The 17,500-nt window shown below is 27.3% G+C and overlaps 1 protein-coding gene across 2 annotated transcripts in view; it reads left to right on the top strand.

Annotated features, from left to right (window-relative positions):
* The window catches only part of LOC101234912 (anaphase-promoting complex subunit 2), a 106,863-nt gene that overhangs the window by 1,563 nt on the left and 87,800 nt on the right, over positions 1-17,500 (top strand). For both annotated transcript variants that reach the window (XM_065791789.1, XM_065791788.1), the window contains exon 2: positions 14,533-14,657. In XM_065791789.1, the coding sequence (XP_065647861.1) occupies positions 14,533-14,657 (125 nt within the window). The remainder of the gene's footprint in view (positions 1-14,532; positions 14,658-17,500) is intronic.

Here is a 17,500-nt window from a genome sequence, read left to right as displayed (position 1 = left end):
TTTAATGCTTTCTTATAATTGATATTGGTCTAACACCTCAGTTAATCCATTAAAAATTGTTAATGCTTTCCTATCACTTAGACTCAAAGCAGCTAAGCGAACTTCACAGTTCTGATTTTTTAAAACAAGAACTTGCATTTCTTGGTTAAGTTTCTTATCATCAAAGCCAATTGTCCATTTTTAAGGCCAATAGTCATTTTTAAGGGTTTCTTTAAAGGTTTTAAAGGTTTCTTCAAACCCAATTGTCATTTTTAAGGGTTTCTTCAAAGTTCTGCTGCATTTTCTGTGATTCTCTGACAGATGTTGTATAAATGGCAGGTTGAGTTGGTGTAGGGATGTCATTAGCGTGGTCTGATAGTTGTTTGCAAACTTTTGCTGACTTAAAAGAACTTAGATTAGTCTCTTTTTGCAGTTTTTGTAGTGGAATATGGTTTAGTTTTTCTTGCTTTAGCAGGAGGCTCAACAGAATAATCACAGTTATTAGTATCATTGTCAGAAGTTTTTAAAGATGTTGATAGATTGGATGCAACATTTTTGCTCAATAAAAGAAGATTACTACTTGTGGAACTTCTGGTCCTAACTTTTGTTGGATGCACTTTTACTTGCGCTAATGTTGCATAACCATGTGATATCATCAGCATTTGATAAAATTGTTTATCTTCATTGGCCAACCAGATGCCATCTGTTTTGGTGATATCAAGCAATTTTTCAAATTTAACTTGAGCACATTTATTATGGCACTTTAAAATTTTATCATAATTATTAATTAATGCTTCAATCTTCTTCACTATCGACTTTACTGTTATGAATGGAAAATTTAACTTTTCTCACAATTTTTTCAATTCTTTGGCTACCATTTTTAAATCTTCCATTTCTAGATTTTTCATTTTGAACAAGAAATTTAAACCTCCCAATAATTGTCTTTTTTTATGAGTGTGCATGAAAATATATTTGACTTAGTGCAAACTTTTAGGTAGTAAAACAAAAAAATATGTGATAGATAGTTTAATGTAAACAAAATTTATAAGACTGAAAGTAAGTAAATGAGCCATTCATTTCATCTATAAATCATTTAGTAATTAAGTTGACCAAACAAAGTTCACGATGGATGAGCTACATGCTGGTTTTGGTACACCGCTTGTATAGAAATATTTAAATCTGTGTCCTGGGGGTGGTTATTGTCAAAGCAAAGTAAAACAGTGTGATTTATAACATATTTGCACCATTTCTCATCAGGTAGGGCAATGCTAATTTTAAACTTGAAAAAAAAAAGTGAAAATGTTGTATCCCTACTGTATATATATATATATATATATATATATATATATATATATATATATATATATATATATATATATATATATATATATATATATATATATATATATATATATATATATATATATATATATATATATCTATATATATATATATCTATATATATATATATGTATATATATATATGTATATATAGATATATATATATATATATATGTATATTTAGATATATATTTGTATATATATATATGTAGACTTTGGCAGGAGTAAATAAGTGCACAAGCTATAAATAGCCTGTCGAAACCCATCTTCGCGGGCTGCCCGCCAAGATAGTCTTGCACGGGCTTTTTTGAAAAATTAAAATCATTATGTTTTGATGAAATTTTTTTTTATTCTGAAATTTATTTAGTTGATTCTTCATGCCAGTTAGTAAAAATATAAGTATAGTAAAAATTTTTATTGTAATAATAAAAGTTTTTTTTAGCGATAAAAAGACAGAAAACGAACTTGCATAAAAATTCAGACTTTTTTTTTTTATTCTCCAGTTTTATCAGTTGTATCATTGGTTTTTTGTTGAGTTTATTCCAGATATAGCCAAACCAATAATATGCAAGCAACGCAAAAAATGGCAGAAAAATAACCTTCGCAACCATCATGTTTCTTTATTAAAGCATCTTGACGTTTGCTTAGAAAATTTTGCAATGAACCTAGCAATTTTGCAAGATCTATTTGAGCATTAATATATTGCCTTATTAAAATAATGGAATAAAATATAACATTTTTTATTGCCCTTCTTAAGTTAATTCATTTTTCTTGTGCTTTGTAAATTAAATTAAATTTCAAAAATTTAAGCATGATATAGAGCTAAGCTATAAAGATATAGTGACAATTATATTGAAATCTTTTTTTAAATAAACCTTGAACCAAACCTTTTACAATTCTTTTTCAACTAAAATTTTAATTATTACTATTGTTTCCGTTTAATTTACTATCATACTCTTTTATGAACTTGTAATTGATTTTGTATTCTTTTTGAAGTTAGGAGAAAATATATGTTATGTTGATGTGATATATAAGTTAAAATTTTAGGTAATCTAATTTTTAATTTCTAAGAGACTTAGTACAAATAGATTTTTTAAGGTTCTGGTATTTATACTTCTTAAATATATTCTTCAAACAGATTTTTTAAGGTTCTGGTATTTATACTTCTTAAATATATTCTTCTTACATAATATAGGCGTGTATAAAAAAAGCGTTATATGAATTTAAAAAAATATAAATCTTTTTTACATTTTTTAATGAATAGAACCAATAGAAGGGTATTAAATGCAGTAGTATTTTATATATCAGGTTTAATTCTGTAAAATATATTTTAATGTATTTAATATAGCGCAAGTATAAAAACAAAAATAAAATATGCAGAAATCATAAAGTATTATTTTTATCATACAAAAGGAACATATAGTTATAATTATTTATAAGTATTCATTTTAAATAAATAAGCCCAAAATATCTTTAATTTCAAAATCGAACACAGTTTCTTCACTTTCACTCGATTCAGGTGTTTCCCATTCACTTTCACTGCTTAAACTATCGTAATCAATGTCGTCTTTTTTGTCATTTATTATTGTAGCAGGTTGAATTATTAGATCAAAAATAGCTGTTTGCTGTTTTTGTAAAAATATATCGGTAACCTGTTCCATTACATTTTTCCTATCATTTTCACTAAAATTTGGATCATTGATTTTAATGGCCAAGATAGCGTTAAATGTTTTGTGGTTGATTCTGAGTCTTTGGTCTAACATAAGCATTGTCAGAAAACTAAAGGCTCGTTCCACTGATGAGTTCAACCCAGATAAGCATATGATTAAACTTGCTATTTTACGGAAATTTGGGTGCTCAGTCCATCGTCTTTTTAAAGTATGGCTCTATATATTGCGGGCTGGTTTACCAAGGTAAGTTACCTTTAAAAAATTTTTGAATTTATTTGATTTCTTTTAAACAATATGTAATCAAAAATCCTGCTTTATCCAAAATGTCCTTAAAATGGGTATGAAGTTCTTCAATTTGTTTTGATTTGTTCCATGATCCCCATTGGTTTGGATCAAACCACTTTATGTTATTGTATACCGGTGTACATGTATTGGAAAGACTCGAGTACTAAATTTAGTTTATCTATAACTTTTTATAATAGGAGTTTAACTTTATCAATAACCCTCGAACTTTAACTTTTGCTGCAGTTGTGCTCTTTGAATCTGCGTTAACATTTTCAAATGCTGTTGTTAAAGGTTTCCACAGCGCCAGAAATTGTTTTTATGCCGTATGACGATAACTCACAAACCTATTACCTAAATTATATGTGCGTGTATATATATATATAATATATATATATATATATATATATATATATATATATATATATAAACTTTTTGCTTCATTTACAATTAAATTTAAATTTCATTGTGAATACCTGTAACTTTAGTAAGACTTAGGTACAACACGTTTTCACTTTCCGATGCAGCTTTTACCATTTCTTTAATTTTTCCTGAATTTTTAATTAGTTTAAAGATTGCAGGATATGTTTCATCCACCATTTTAAATCTTTTATTGCTAATTCAACTCAATGGTTAGCACAATATATCTTAATAAGCCATTGGCAGTTGGCTGCCATTTGTGTTAATAAACCCATCTTTATCCCTGTATTAACTGCTACACCATCAGTAGTGCATGCAACAACTTTATATTGTTTTAATTGTTTTTATGTTACAGCAAAGGTTTGCCATTAATAAAAATGCTGTCGATTCAAACTTTTATTGCTTCTGCACATGTCCTGTCAAAGTCTGCCATTTGCAGTAATGAAGCAAAAAACAGATAGGATCACCTAAATTTTAAATATTATTAACAGTCATAAAAAGGGCATAACATGAAACATATATACATATAGTGTAATGGCAATTTAAAAATAACAAAAATTAATCAACACCATTTCTTTCTGTCCTGATTAAAATCATTTCTTTTTCACTTACCGTTTTTCTGACTTCTGATTTCTGATTCGTCACTTAATATAGGAAAAAATTCTCTTTTTTCAAAACCTCTGATTCATTTTGCATTACAGTATCACCAATGAGCTGCATTGCCTCCCTTGTCATCCAACTATAATTGTTTACCTAAATAGAAAATTATACTTCATTGATAATTAAAAAAAGAAACAAGTTTTATTAGTTGTTTTGGCGAAATTAAAAAGGATAAAAACTGTTATTTAAAAATTAAATATATAAAACTATAATAATAATACTTTTAATCATTTGGACACCACATCTTCTTAAAACATCGATTGCAAATTTAAAAGCCGTTAACGGAAGATTAGGTTTTAATGCCAGTTCATACGCAATTTTTATAATGTTTTTGTATGAATCACATTTATTATTTTGCATCATATCCACCAAGGTGTTCTGGCATTTAACAGGGTTTAGTATATTTTTAGCTGAAGAAACATGTTCAGTTTGCCCATTTTGAAATTGCAATGCAAGTTTATGGCAGTTCCCTTCGTTGGAATAGCGTTTTACTTGCCAAAATATATTTCATTAGTATATTTATATACCAATTAAATAATATAAAATTATGTATATTTATTTGCCAATATACATAAACTACAAAACATAAAAAATTAAAATATTGTTCCGTTTTCCATGATTGTTTCCTTTCCACAAACTTCATCTTTACCCTAACTTAGATATGTTTTTTTTTTTTTTTTTTTTTTGTTATTTCACCTCCCCAAGGCCCAGAAGGCCACTACAGGTGAGGAGGCTACTTAATTGTGGTTATAACCCTCTCTCAACTCTATAACTCTGAAACACGAACCTTGACGAACAAGGCCGCTGCGCGGAGAAACAAGTTGAGCGCGGTACTACCAGGGACGTGGATGTTGCTAGTGCAACTCTGTTACCGGAAGATGCCATTTTCTTTACTGAAACTTTACTCTTTAACTTGAAAATTTGAATAACTTGAAAACTTGAATAACTTGATAACCTTAATATCTTCATAAATTCATATCAGACACCTAGTTTATACTATAAAAAATGATTAGCAGTCTGTTGATTATAAATGAGATATTCAATTTTTAATAATGAGTTATATATTAACATATTTAATAAACTGCTGCTTTTTTAAAAAATTATTTTCTTAAATTCTATTTTATTATAGGCAATCAGTGGTCTGTATGTGGTCTTGACCCCTCCCTCACCCTCTTACCCCCCCCCCCCCACTCATTATGTGGTTTTAGCATATTTTATCAATTTTAGGATTTTTTCCAAAGTTGAGGTGGTCATAATTTTTTTCTAATGTAACACAAGTTAGTAAAAACCACTTTTTTAAAGAGACAACTATCCAGAAAATTGTTCTAGAAAAAATGATACACTTATTGAAAGCGAGAAAAAAGTTATACAGCTCTAAAGTAGTCTGTTTTGACCATTTGTAAATCAACGGGGGCCATGTGTCATGTTTCTAAGGCTATAACTTCTGAACTGTACTTGGAAGTCTGAAATTTCAAATTTAACCTATCTACTTAAGGCACATAACAATATGTAAAAATCAGAAAAATCAGAGATAGTGATCCACAAAGTTTTCTTCAAATTGGTTGAAATATAATGATTTGACCCTTGTAATAAATAACTTTGAATCGTTTATCATTACTAATGGTTTTATAATATAATATTTTGCAAAACCCTTTTTAAATAAAGTAACAACGTACAACTGATGATTGTTTAATAAATGTGCACAATTAAAAGTTTAAAAAAAGGTTCTTCACAATTCTTTGCACAAAAGAAAAAAAAATTAAACCGTTTGTTTAAGAAATTGATATAATTTTTTTTTATTCGAAAACATTTATAATAAAAAATAAATACTTACATAAATATAAAAAATTATATAATTATTCATTAATGTTTTTATAAAAAATCATTAGAAGTAATTTATTACTTTATTTAGATGCTTTGTAAAAATGTAAGTAAAAATCTAAGTTATTTTATTCAAATGGCTTTCAAAAAACTTTGTCTTTTTTTTTCTTCTAAACAAAAACTTTAGTGATTCTTGTATAAAGTTTATTAAAGGCACCTTAGCTGTTTAAAGTCGCTTATAAAATTTAATTTTTTTTTTTTAATTTTTACTTTTTTTATTTTTACTTAAAAAATTTCTTATATAATTAAATAATATGAATAAAAAATTATACAACTTTTGATGATACTTGAATTTAAAAGCAATTTGCTAATATAACAATGTTAGTAAAGATATACGTGTCGACGTTATTTATTTTCAAAGTAATTAAAAACCAGTTTTTTCAGCGTTATTGTTAAATACCGTGATTAAATCATCGAAACAAAATATTATTTGCGTGGTCATATAAAGACTTGAAATCGCATGCCTTCCTGGCCAAGCTTGATATATACATACATACATACATATATATATATATATATATATATATATATATATATATATATATATATATATATATATATATATATATATATATATATATATATATATATATATATATATATATTTTAGACATCTTCATTTCAAACAAGGCTGCAAGGAACCACTAATTAGAGTTGGAAGTTAATGGAAGAGAAAAGATGAATATTGTAGAGCAAGATAGCAATTAATAGATGACTTAAAGGATTGAAAATTATATGAATCAGGAAAGCAAGATGAAGGAAGCAAATTCCAAAGAACTGATGTTTGAGGAAAAAAATTTGAGGAATAAGAAGTTTTTGGAGCACTTAAGAACAGTCACACAAAAAGAATGAGATTTAATTGAATGACAAGTAACACGAGAATGAATTTTAGTAGATGGCACTAGAGACACTAGCTCTTTAGAGCATATGGAGACGCTAGCTCTTTAGAGCAGTGCTCATTATAGTATTTGTAGAAAAGAGAAAGAGAAGCAACATTACAATGATGTGATAATGGTTGGAAGTTGGCTACAAGAGCAGGTCCAACTATGTTTACAATGTATTTTTGCACCTTGTCTAAAAAAGAAAGGGCATCATTAGATGATCCGCCCCAGATACGGCAACAGTATTCCATACAAGGCCAGATTTGAGATTTATAGAGATAGTGAATAGAATCCGAAGTAAGAAAGTGTTAAGCTCGATAAGGAGATGCAACTTTAGCAGATGCTAATTTTGCAACAGATTTGATATATGGTTTCCAAGAAAGATTGGAAGTAAGAGTTAATCCTAGAAGATGAAGAGTAGATGACTCATTGAGTACATCTTCGTTCATAAATATAGGAAGATCTAAACTATTGCGATAACGATTGGCTGAAAAAAATAGAGTTTCATCAGTGTTGAAGTTTACCAGCCACTGTGAGCCCCATGATGTAGCATAATAGAGATCTTTTTCAAGCTCAAATGCCCCCTCCAAGCAATCAAAGAGTGTTTCTTATCACACCAAGAATAAATGTTAGTATCATCAGCAAACAATTCCACCTTAGATGTAAGAATATCTGGAAGATTGTTAATGTAAATTAAAAAGAGTATAGGGCCAAGGATAGAACCTTGAGGAACCCCTGAAGTTACAGAATAAGAGAAAAAATTCTGTCCATCAAGGACAACTTTTATACTACGATTGGAAAGGAAGAATTTAATAATCTTAAAGATGTTGCCAGATCAGGCCTTTTTACGAGATTTCACTGCGCATAATGCATTTCAAAGTAACTCAACTCAGCAAATATATTTTGTATTGTTAGAAGTTATATTGCATCACTAGCGTCTTTTCAAGTACCGCATTATAATTAAAGTCATTTTATTAACGCGTTAAAAAACAGTTTTTATTTTCTCACTATAACAAAAGTTACAAATAAAATATATCTAAAATAATCTAAATCTAAATAAAAGTTCTTATTTGAAAAATTATTTTTATTATTTTTTTAGATATAAACTACTTTATATTTTAAAAGAAATATTTTTTCATTAAACATAACATAATGTTTGTTTATTTTATTTTAATTTTACAGTTGGTTTTTGGTTATTTTATTAGCTGTTAATAAATTTTTTCTTATTTATTTTGTGAACTCTTTTTAATAATGTTTTTAAACAATAAAGAGTTTTTTTATTATTTATCAGGTACCATGTTACCAGGTAACATTTATGATTATAATTTATTTCCATAAGTTATACAAATGTCATTAAAACTTTACATTATTGAATTAACAATAAACAAAATATCTTATTAATATTTTACATCAAAATAAATCGTGCATTTTTTAAACTATTATGACAAAATAAAAATTTTATATTTAAAAGGAATTTATATATTTAATTCTTTAAGATAAAACTTAAAACACTTTATTTTCTGTATCTAATTTTTAAAAACAAAAAAATAATTATTAAACGAACTGTTTCTTTAACAAAAAATCTATTAGTTTACAATTATTGTTAAATGCTTTTACTTACGACTTTATTTCTTCTGAATAAACGTCATGTAAACGATATCAAAAGATAATTTAAATATTCTAAAAGATAAAAGTTTTTGCATATTGCAAAACTGCTAAACGCGTAGGGAAATTGCCTTTTCGCAGGCAAAATACAAGCTGTGTAATGCTTCTTAACAAGGCCTGCCAGATACACCATAAGTTCAACATCTTTTGAAATGTCAAGAGCGATGGCCTTAACCTCCCCACCTTTAACAAATGCACAATAAAACCTATCGGTTATTACTGTTAGCAAATCAGCTGTAGAACAAGAAAATCAAAATCCATATCGATGATCAGAAAGTAAGTTGTTAGATTCAAGATTCAAGATTAAGTGTTTGTTAATTAAAGACTCAAAAACCTAAATAACAGGTATGTTGTCTGGGCCACAAGCTGGAGTGATACAAATGTCAAGCAATCATGGCTTACTATATAACAGGCCTTGCCAACGCGCGGCTTGCGTAAAAAATTGGAGGCAAGATAGTTTTATATTTGAAAAAATAACAAGCAGTTTTACAAAATAAATACGGGGGTGGTTTTTTTGTAACAATAATAATTATAAAACATTAATGAATAATTATTATAAAATTAACAAAATAATTTTTATTTAAAATTTTGTTTAATAAAATTAATTTAAGTTGAATATATATGTATGCATAAGTTTAATATCTGCATAAAATTTACAATAACTAAACACCCGTAATCATTTTAACTAACTTCCAAATTTAAAAAAAGAAAGTTAGTTGAGAGGTGAATGATTGAGCAAAGGATTTAATTTAGTATTTAAAAAATGGTTCGTCGATGTTGTGTAACAAATTGCAATGGCAATTATAATCCTCAGAATAGAGTTAAAATATTTAGACTTCCAAGAAACATTGAAGAACGAAAACGTTGAATTGTTATAATACCAAGAGATAATGTTCCTGATACTAATAACACCGTAGTATGTGAAAGACATTGGCCAAAAATTATTCAACTGTTACTGATTATGGAAAGCTGAGACCTTGTGATGCTCTGTCAGTATTTGATTGTATAAAGCCAAGCTTAGTTCCTACTGTACCCATGCCACTTAGAAAAACATCAAAAAGTTTTAATAGTGTTCGCTGGCAAGAAGAGGACGAGTTAGCAATATTTAATTCACAAGAAAAAATAGAAAGTATTAATGTTTTATATGAAAAGTTAAAAACTAATGAATTAAATTTTGCTATTATTAATTATTTATGCAATGATATATTATATATTCAGTCTTCAGACTTTTTAAAGGAAAGTGCTATTGCTAGATTTCTTCTTTGCATATATAAAGATCTCACTTTTGAAGCATTTCATTGTGGAGTTAAAATTAGTGTTATGACTTTATCATCTAACTGAGTTTATATTATGAGCAAATTTTCTCATATCCAAGAAGCATTAAGATTTTTAAATTGTTGTGAAATAACACCCTAAAAGAAGTTGTATATCAACAAATTTTGTCAATGAATAAAACATGTATTGGGGAAAAAATGTATCCAATTGAAACAATTGTGCAAGCATTTGTTTATTTTTCTCTTTCACGATCAGCCTACAATCGCATCAGAGAAGATTTTGAACTTCCAAGTTTACGTACTTTAGAAAGAATTACATCTAAATGCAAATCTTTAGATGATACCACTTATATCAGACATATTTTCTCAAATCTTAGAGATGATAGACAAAAAACATGCATTTTACTTCTTGATGAGGTTTATGTTAAACCAATGTTGCAGTATCATGGTGGCATAGTATTTGGTAAATCAGTTAACAAACTTCATCTGTTAGCAAACACAGTACTGAGCTTTTTGGTTGTAACATTGTTTAATGGACCAAAATGTTACCAGTCAGAGAACTTGATGCTGAGTTTCTTTTTGAACAGACAACCCTGATCCTTGATGCAATTAAAAATAATGGGGGCAATGTTGTTGCTATTGTCTGTGATGGTAACAGAGTCAATTAGAAGTTTTATAACTTTTTTGAAAAAAAGGAAGCATGACGTACTAAAGACAATATTTTTCTTTTGTTTGATTATGTTCATTTATTAAAAAGTATATGTAATAACTGGATCACAGAAAAAACTCAAGAACTTGAATTTTATATTAATGGAGAAAAAAAAATAGCACCGTGGGTTGATATTATTAATTTGTATAAGCCTGAAACGAAAAACATTGTTAAAATGTCTAAATTAACGGAAGTTTCTGTTTATCCAAAGCCAATTGAAAGACAAAAAGTTATCACTTGTCTGCAAGTGTTTTGCGATGAAACATTGTCAGCATTAAAAAGTCATCTAGACCTGCATGAAAATGAAGGGACGATTATTTTCATCTCTAAAGTTGTTGAATTTTGAAAAATTTGTAATGTTCACAGTCCATATGCAGACATTTGTTTGAAAGATTCTAATCAAGCTGCTATTGCTTCTGCTAATGATGACAATTTTAAGCAAACTTTCTGCAATGGGTGATTTTGCAATACAAATGAAAAAAATAGAAAAAGGAAAAAGAGTCAAATTACTAACAAGAGACACTGCTAATTGTTTAGCTCAGACCTGTTATGGTTTGGTTCAGTTGTCAAAATATCTTTTAGATACAACTCATCAGTATGTATTATTAGACAACTTTACAACAGATTCATTAGAAAAGCTCTTTGGAAAATTAAGACAAGGCTCAGGAGGAACTTATTTTATTTCCGTTCAACAAGTTCTTGAAAAAGTATCTATATACCGTACAAAGTTGCTATTAAAGTTTGAGAAAAATTCAGATGTGTTAACCAATCTAGGTTCAGATCACTCTTGTCCAAAATGTAAATTTTTACCAAGCGAGGGTATTTGCAACGTTATTGACAATTTACCTGCTCTGTGTGATTCATTGACTGTTGATATTAAAATGTCATTAGTTTATATTGCTGTGTATATTATTTGTGAAGATGAAAATCCAGATGACACCTTTTATTTCTATGAAGCGTATGGAAATTTTGTAAAGGACATAAATCGAGGAGGTTTAACAATTCTTGGTGACAAAGTTTGTCAATGGGCAACTTACTGTTACATTCTTTTTTATGAAGTATATAATGACACTTGTCGGTCATCACTGTGTAACCTCCTTATGATGCTATCAGAATTTTATTTATTATGTATGCAAAGACATCATGGATTAATAATGACAAATATTTTATTAAATAATTATTGTCGACTCTATTCACCTCGTTCCCACAAGGAGCCATAGCAGAAGTTGATAAAACTCAGCGCAAAGTAAAATTTTTGCAATGTTTTTAACAAAAACTGTAAAATAGTGTTTAGTAAAATATCTAAAAAGGTTGTATTTACTTTTTATTCTTTAAAGATTTTATCTCTTTTTTCTCAAAAATTTATTTTTCATACTTAAAAAACCCATTAATAAATTTTGTGGTAAATGCTAATATTAAATTATAGCAAAATATAAATCTATATATACTAAATTGTTTAAACATAATTAGTTTTAGATACATTTAAGTTAATTTAAAATTTTTATAAATGTTATTCGTTAGTTATATTACAATGTTATAAACAAAATAAAAAAATAAAAAAGGATAATAAATTCATCTTTTCACTTTTTATAAGTTACTTTTAGTAGATATATCATACCAATATTATATTCATGCGAAAATCACCTAACTGAAAATATAAACTACTGCAAAGTAATATTTTTAATCTTGCCTCCAGTTTTTTACGCAAGCCGCGCATTGGCAAGGTCTGCTATATAGTAAGCCATGCAAGCAATGGATCAACCTGTTTGATGGCTATATCAGGTAGAACGCAACTAGTGGAATCGAGAGATGATATTGATGAAAAGTTTTTAGCAAACAATTCAGCTTCGTCATTAGGTGAGGTGACAAAATCTGAACCATACAAGAGAGGTGGAATTAAAGATTTGTCCTTATTATTAATACTATTAAAGATTTTCCAGAAGTCAAGAGAGCCTAATTTTTGAGATGAGATACATGATTTCATGACCTGAGAATAGCGGGTTTTGGCGTTAGAAAAAACCTTTTAACAATGGTTTCTAGCAGTAATAAACAGACATCTGTTTTCTGGAGAATTGTTTTGCTGATATGTATGGAAGTAACTATTTCGATTGGCAATTGCAGCAGCGCAGTGTGAGGAAAACCATGGAGGAGAGTGAGGCTTGACCTGGAATCGTCGAGAGGGAACAAAAAATTCCATGCCAGCCTGAATCCACGATGTTATGTAAGAAGCACATTTGTCGACAGGAAGACGAAAGATTTCTACCCAAGGGCCATCACAAAGAAAATTACGGAAAGAATCTCAGTCAGCTTTTAGGTAATTGTAAGAGGTACAATAATAGGGGGATTCAGTTGATGAAGAAGAATGAGATATTTGTTTTAGAGAGATCAAAATGTGATCAGAAGCACCCAAAAGTGAATGTGGAGAAACTGAGCACTGACTAGGATCAGAAACAAGACATAAGTTGAGTAGAGAAGGTAAATGATTCGGGTTGTCTGGAAAGCTAGTTGGAAAGTTGAATATTTGAGTTAGGGATTGAGAAGACAAAAGTTGTGGGTTTTAATGTCTGCAGAATCACTGATACTAGCGCTAAGCCATTCAGTGTGATGAGCATTAAAGTCACCAACAACAACTATATTAGCTGATGGATAAAGATAGAGGGCTTGGTCAACATGATCAGAAATAACAGGAGAGCAATATAGAACAAAGAGAAAGACGATAGAGTGAAGTGGTGCTAAACGAAGGCACATGAAAGAATAGTCTAATGATATAAACCTAGTTTCACGACAAATGAGTGAATTCTTACGAATGTAAACGCCCAGGCCAAGCTTGTGACTATTGGAGTTTTAAGGAATTAAAGGAAGATAACCATCAACACTAAGATTGCAAGATGAGATAGCTGAACTCGAATTAGTCTCACAAAGAACAAGTAGGTCTGGTGAACTTTGCAAGATATAAGACTCAACAGAAGAAAAGTTACTTTGAAGACCATTAATATTAGCGAATGATAGGATTAGATTTTGGTGATGATACATGCATACATACATTTATATATATATATATATATATACATATATATATATATATATATATATATATATATATATATATATATATATATATATATATATATATATATATATATATATATATATAGAATATAAATAGTTATATCAACATTTATAATAACATTATATATATATATATATATATATATATATATATATATATATATATATATATATATATATATATATATATATATAGAATATAGATAGTTTTATAATTTATAATAACACTATTATTATATTAACTAGTATTATAACATTTATAATAACCCTATATATATATATATATATATATATATATATATATATATATATATATATATATATATATATATATATATATATATATATATATATATAATGTTATTATAAATGTTGTTATAACTATTTATATTCTATATATATAAGTATATGTATATATATATATGTATATATATATATATATATATATATATATATATATATATGTATATATATATATATATATATATATATAGAATATATATAGATATAACAAAATATATTTAAAAAAATAAAATAATTTTGGTTTAAATAAAATTTACAAAAATATTCAAAAAAAGTATTTAAATGTTTATATAATAAAATATTATACTATTATTATTGTTAGTTTTGTTGTTGTTGTTGCTGTTGTTGTTGTTGTTGTTGTTGTTGTTGTTATTATTATAAATCTATATTTTTTCTAGAACAAAGGTACTCTTACAGACTTTTCAACTGAAGAAAAATGCAATTTTTATCTAAGAATTTTAACCCAACTTTACGAAGGGTTAAAGATGTGGATTGAAACAAATAACAAGCTTAACTATGAAAAGTATTTTCTTTCTTCCTTATATTTGATTATATATATATATATATATATATATATATATATATATATATATATATATATATATATATATATATATATATATATATATATATATATATTCATATATGTATATATATATATATTCATATATGTATATATATAATATATATATATATGTATATATATATATATTTATATATATTTATATACATACATATATATATATATATATATATATATGTATATATATATATATATATATATATATATATATATATATATATATATATATATATATATATATATATATAGGGCCTTTGGAATTAGAACTCTTATATGTAGTCAGAAAGTTTTTTCCGCATTTTGTTGACAAAAAGTAAAAATTAAAATGCAAGAGCAGAATTTATTTTTATTAATTGATAGACTGCCTGCCCCAACCAAACCCTCAGTTGATGTAGCAGCACTCCGTTGCGAGTCAGGCTATTTGTCAGTCGATATAACAGCAATTCATTGCGAGTCAGGCTATTTGTCAGTCGATGTAGCAGCAATCCGTTGCGAGTCAGGCTATAAGATAGTCGAGGTAGCAGCACTCCGCGCTAAATTTACAGTAAAAAAAAAAAAAAAAAACATTTTATTAAATAAAATAAAAATAAAAACATTTTATTAAAAAAAATAAAAGTAAAAACATTGTTTATATTGTTAAAAACATGTTTTTAAAAACATTCTGGTCAATTAAATTTGCGTTTTTGCGGTTTTTTTAAAAAACTATTAATTTATAATTAAACTAATGGTTTTAACTTTCTGGCAACACGCAAATGTTGGACGAAAGTCAAAAGTAATTAAAAGTGACGTATGTGTTGGCGTAAGAGTCATTTTTTTCCTTCCGTACTTCCTAAATGCAACAATCTATAGAACTATATATATATATATATTTATATATATATATATATATATATATATATATATATATATATATATATATATATATATATATATATATATATATATATATATATATATATTAGAGGTATTCAAAAAAAGTGAATTTTCAAATCTAAAAAACCATACCCCCTAAATTTGGGGCAAATATATAAAAAATGAGCCTCACAAAGTTTGAGCGCTGTCCGTTCACTTTTGACCCCCCCCCTCAAGCTAAGAATTTAGGGGAAAATTGACCGAAAACTGGTCGATTTCGGGTGTCTTGAGGGAGGGGCAATTCTTTTTTTTTTTCAATTTTTTTTTTCTGCTATATATATATAGGCCTATATTTTTGTTTAAAAATATATGGTTTTTTCCTTACTTCTCAAAAATCTATGTTTGGTGATATGGAAAATCATGAAAATTGGTATTTTTTAAAATATATTTTCTGTTATGCCTAATGTTATATACATATATTTTCGTGTAAATTCTGATAGTTTAAAACTTTGAATTTTTCTAATAAATACAGATTAGTACATACAATAAACATTAAAAATTAGTGAAGCACAACTTAGGTCAATGAAAAGGAACTTTTTATTATAAAAGAGGCAAAACCAGCTATATCAGGTATAAACATTTTTATTAATATTGGAATTATAATGAGTCATTAGTTGCTAAAAAATTTATTTTATTTATAAAATATAAATTTTTCTATTTAGATATACAACTTCCAACAGGCTTGGATATACTTCAACATTTAATATATAATTAACAATGTCGATCTGTATCAATATCAAGTATTATTGCTTGTCCCCCTAAAAAAAAATTTTTTTAATGTTCGGAGAGTTGTTGTGAATGTATTTTGTCTAAAATCAAGAGACCCTGGATTAAAGCTGGATTTGATGTGTTAACTGATTTAAGTTTAGTTAAAAAACTTTTTAAATTGCATAAGTCCTATTCCAACTTGAAAAAAAATGCAAAAAGGGAAAATAGTGGTGATTTGGCTAAACAAAACGAGTTTGAGATTGAAATAAAAAAACTTTTTTGGGCTGGTAATTCTAATCTCAAAGACACAATCAGTAAAGATAAAAAAAGATCACTAAAAGACAAGATTGAAGATCTAAAATTTCTTGAAGATCAGGAAAATGAAAGAAAGTTTGTTATTGGTTCAGAGGATATTAAATATAGAAAAAAGGTATTCAATACTTTTAATTAATTACTTTAGCTCTTTCTCAAGCTTTGTTAATTCTTTTTTCCACTAATTTTAAAATTAAAAACTAAAACTATATTTTTTCTGTTAATTAGGCAAAAGAAATCATCAGGAAGAAAAATCGTTTACAGCCTAAGATTTTGAGAGATGATGTACCCAACGTTGAACTTATAGACACAATTCTAAGCGATGATTCTTCAATTGAATCTGATTTCGAGCCAGGTGATTGGTATCATATAGAAGTCTCTGAAAACCCAGACACAGTAATTGCAAAAACTCCAAAAGATGTTTTTGCTGGTAATGTTTCACTTACTGCTACAGCCTGTGATATATCACCAAATGTTTTACAGAAGGTAACAAATGCAATTCTATATCAATCAGGTGCTGATCTTAAAGAAGTTAAAAGCAGTCAGTCTACCGCATATAGAAAAATGAAAAAAGAAAATGAAAACATGGCAAAAATTTCAAAAGAAGATGTTAAAGCAGCCATAGACGCATCTCCATATCCATGAATAATTCATTTTGATGGGAAGACCTTGTTTGAGCTAAACAAAGGAAAAATGTTAAAAAGGGATAGAATGGCTGTTTTAGTTAACATTAATAGACAGACTTAGCTACTTGGAGTACCTCCACTAGCGTCATCCACTGGTGAAGATCAGTTCTTAGGTGTAATGAGCTTAATTAAGGAGTATCAACTTAGGTCAAAAACTAGAGGAGT

The sequence above is a fragment of the Hydra vulgaris genome, chromosome 02, assembly GCF_038396675.1.
Source record: "Hydra vulgaris chromosome 02, alternate assembly HydraT2T_AEP".
Lineage (NCBI taxonomy): Eukaryota > Metazoa > Cnidaria > Hydrozoa > Anthoathecata > Hydridae > Hydra > Hydra vulgaris.
Note: the sequence above shows the minus strand (reverse complement) of the source record. Positions and strands in the feature narration are given on the sequence as shown.